The sequence below is a fragment of the Tupaia chinensis genome, unplaced genomic scaffold (genome assembly GCF_000334495.1).
Source record: "Tupaia chinensis unplaced genomic scaffold, TupChi_1.0 Scaffold000374_1, whole genome shotgun sequence".
NCBI classification, from domain to species: Eukaryota; Metazoa; Chordata; class Mammalia; order Scandentia; family Tupaiidae; genus Tupaia; species Tupaia belangeri.
Window position 1 is genome coordinate 532,596 of NW_006159872.1, and position 3,402 is coordinate 535,997.

General features: G+C 59.5%; 1 protein-coding gene across 1 annotated transcript in view; it reads left to right on the forward strand.

The window, feature by feature from the left end:
* LOC102489246 (thrombospondin-3) overlaps nt 1-3,402 on the forward strand; it is a 21,442-nt gene that overhangs the window by 572 nt on the left and 17,468 nt on the right. Inside the window, exons 2-8 of the mRNA XM_027773797.1 lie at nt 31-91; nt 955-1,161; nt 1,694-1,950; nt 2,083-2,185; nt 2,922-2,948; nt 3,125-3,207; nt 3,293-3,344. Coding sequence (XP_027629598.1) covers nt 31-91; nt 955-1,161; nt 1,694-1,950; nt 2,083-2,185; nt 2,922-2,948; nt 3,125-3,207; nt 3,293-3,344 — 790 coding nt within the window. The remainder of the gene's footprint in view (nt 1-30; nt 92-954; nt 1,162-1,693; nt 1,951-2,082; nt 2,186-2,921; nt 2,949-3,124; nt 3,208-3,292; nt 3,345-3,402) is intronic.

Genomic DNA, 3,402 nt, shown 5'->3' on the forward strand with positions numbered 1-3,402 from the left:
CTCTTCCCTCTTTGCCCCCAGGCCAGGTAGCAAGGAACATGCCGCAGGGGAGAGAGCAAGAGTCCAGAAATTGACCAGGAGGAAATATACTGTAAGGAGTAGGGGAAATCAGCCCGATAGGGAGGAGTGGGCACCAGAGAGTGGTGGGGAGTGGGAAGTGGTCAGGGTGGGCCCTGAGGCCAGGACAGGGGACTCAGGAGCTGGATGCTGGGCTGCCTGGATGGATTAGTGTCTGAATATTCACAGGCACTGAGTCAGAGAGCAGCCTAAGGGTAGCTATGCTGAGTGGGTCCCTGGGCTCCAACCCCTTCAGCTCCTGGCTGCCACAGGACAGGGTGGGGGCGGGGACCCAGAGGTCTGGGCTCTCCCGGAGGTCTGGCGGTGGGGTGGGCCCATGGGTGTGGGAGAGGTGGCTGGAGCAGATGACAGGCAGATTCCTTACTAGCTTGGAAGGGAAACCACAGATTGGCCAGGACACAGGAGGCAGGGGAGCTGGGCCCAGTATTCCGGGAGAGAGCCAGACATGGGAGCGTCAGAGCCCTCAGTGAGCAACTGGCCTTATCCAGAGGGAGTGTGCTGAGCCCCCAGGATAGAAGGGGGTAGTCCTAGAATGTGGAATGAGCCAACCCCGCAGTGGAAGAAGCTGTCCCATTTCTGGGCTGTGGGCACCAGGTGCCACTCCTGCAAAGCATCAGCACAACGTCTCTCTTGCGCCACCTGGCGAGGCATCTCAAGTTTGCGGGCGTTTCTGTCCTGAGAGAACTTCAGGACCGCGGATTCCCAGAGGGTGTTGGTTGGCAATAGTTAGAGAAAGGCAGTCACAGCGCCTGTCCTCTGATGGCAACAGGGGTTGAGTGTGGAGAAGGTGATGACGCAAGTGTCCTACCCCTGAGGCCTCAGGATCGAGGTAGACCTTAGCATCTGACCCCTCTTTCATAACTCCTGTCTGGCCAGTAATTGACCTGCTGACTGTGGGCGAGTCCCGGCAGATGGTGGCTGCGGCAGAGAAGATCCGGACAGCTTTGCTCACTGCCGGGGACATCTACCTCCTGTCCACTTTCCGCCTGCCCCCCAAGCAGGGTGGAGTCCTCTTTGGCCTCTACTCTCGCCAAGACAACACGCGATGGCTGGAGGCCTCCGTTGTGGGCAAGATCAACAAAGGTGACTGGTGGGCATCTCCTTTCCGGCAGCGGTGACCCCTTTGGGTGCTTTCCATCATCTCTCGCTCCCAGGTGCCTCCTAATTCTCCTTGGCCTCCTCTGGGGACCATGGCCTCATCAGGCTGTGCCCAGGTACTCCAGGGAGCTCCTGGCATGGGGTGCTTAGATGCCTCAGGAGGCCAGGTACCGAGTGCTAGGGCGAGGCCTGGTATTCCAGGAATGGGAGGGTGAGGTATGTCTCAGCAGTGATACAGAACAGTCCCTCGGGCCCCTGCAAGAGCTCAGTGGGTCCAGATCAGCTGCCACCCAAGGACAGGACAGTGATCTGATGCCACTGAAGACTACGACAGTCCTAGTCTAAACCAATTTGGAAATCGTTTATTGTGCACCTGTCAGGTACGGGGTGTTGAGTGCTACATAGCTGGATTCAGGAAGGTAGCCATAAAGATGAGGTATCGGAAAAGTCGATCTAAGATTCACCTGGGAGACGGGGGTGGGGGACGGTGCCCATACTGACCCCCCCTCCTGGGCAGTGCTGGTGCGGTACCAGCGTGAGGATGGCAAAGTCCACGCGGTGAACCTACAGCAAGCGGGCCTGGCTGACGGGCGCACACACACCGCGCTCCTGCGACTCCGAGGTCCGGCCCGCCCCAGCCCTGCTCTGCAGCTTTACGTGGACTGCAAACTGGGCGACCAGCATGCTGGCCTCCCGGCACTGGCCCCCATTCCTCCAGCAGAGGTCGACGGGCTGGAGATCAGGCCTGGGCAGAAAGCTTATCTGAGGATGCAGGTGAGCGGGGAGGGACTGGGCAGAAGGCTTATCTGAGGATGCAGGTGAGCGGGGAGGGCCCTGGGAGTTTCTAGGGAGTTTGCACCAATGGGGAGGAAGGTACTCCCACCTTACTCTGCGGCTGTCCCCCAGGGCTTTGTGGAATCCATGAAGCTTATTCTGGGCGGGTCCATGGCCCGGGTAGGAGCCTTGAGCGAGTGTCCATTCCAGGGGGACGAGTCCATCCACAGCGCAGGTAACATGGCACTTCCATTAGCTGACATCTGCACCCGGGTCCTGTGGCCTTTGGTGACTGTCCTCTGGGCCTCCCTTTCCCTCAATACCCATTTCTTTGGCTTGCCTGTTCCTGGGGTTTCTGACCCTGCTACCCCAAACTGCTCACCTCTGACTCTATGGTTTCCAATACAGCCCACCCCAGGAAGTGTGAATCCCAAAACTCTCCCAGTCCGGTCAGATAATACCATCCCACAGGAAAACAGCTCTGAGGACGGAGGGCGGGAGGGCGGCTAGGGAGAAGGCTGTTGTCCGGCCTTTGCTGAGACACTCGTGCCATCTTTAGCTCCCACCGCAGCTGCCACCTAGAGCAGATTTGTGGGGCACTGCCCATTGGCCTGGTCTCTGTGGATGCTGAGACTGTCACCTAGACTGACAGCCACTTCTCCCCAGTGTCTCAAAGACCTCTCCAAGTGGCAGTTCAGGAGGGAGAGAGGAGACCAGTGTCCCTAGTCCTGGCCACCTCTTCCTTGAATCACCTCTCCACTACCAAGCCTGGCAGCTAGGAGGACGTGGGCTTTGCCCGTACATCAGGCAACCCCCTCAGTGCGTCCCTGGCCCTGCGGAAAGAGCTGGCAAGGCCTGCTGGCCAACTGCACCTCCACAACACACTTCGGAGGCTCAGCTCCGTCCCTCTCCCTCCTGCTGCCCCCACGTGCCGCCTCCAGCCTCACCCTGTGTTTTCTCCTCCTCCCTAGTGACCAGTGCACTGCACTCCATCCTAGGTGAGTGGCCCGAGGGTGGTGGGCAAGGCACCCAGGCTTTGCCTAAGTCCTCCTCAGTAGGGAATGGGTAAGGCTTAAAGGGGAGGATGGCAGTGACAAGAGCTGGCTGACTGCCCAAGGAGGGGTCAGGGCTGGTGCCCCAGTTCTGAGCCTCTCCACGTCATGGACTCTGACAGGGGAGCAGACCAAGGCGCTGGTCACCCAACTCACCCTCTTCAACCAGATCCTGGTGGAGCTGCGGGATGACATCCGAGACCAGGTTCGGGTGGGCCGGTGGCAAAGGGTGGTACTGTTTCCGGGTTGGAAGTCGCCAAGAGCTGACTCTTCTCCATCCTGCCTGCCAGGTGAAGGAAATGTCTCTGATCCGAAACACCATCATGGAGTGTCAGGTGTGCGGTGAGTGGAGAGCGGGGAAGGGCTCCAGAAGGCATCACTGAGCTCCCTGCCCGCCCCC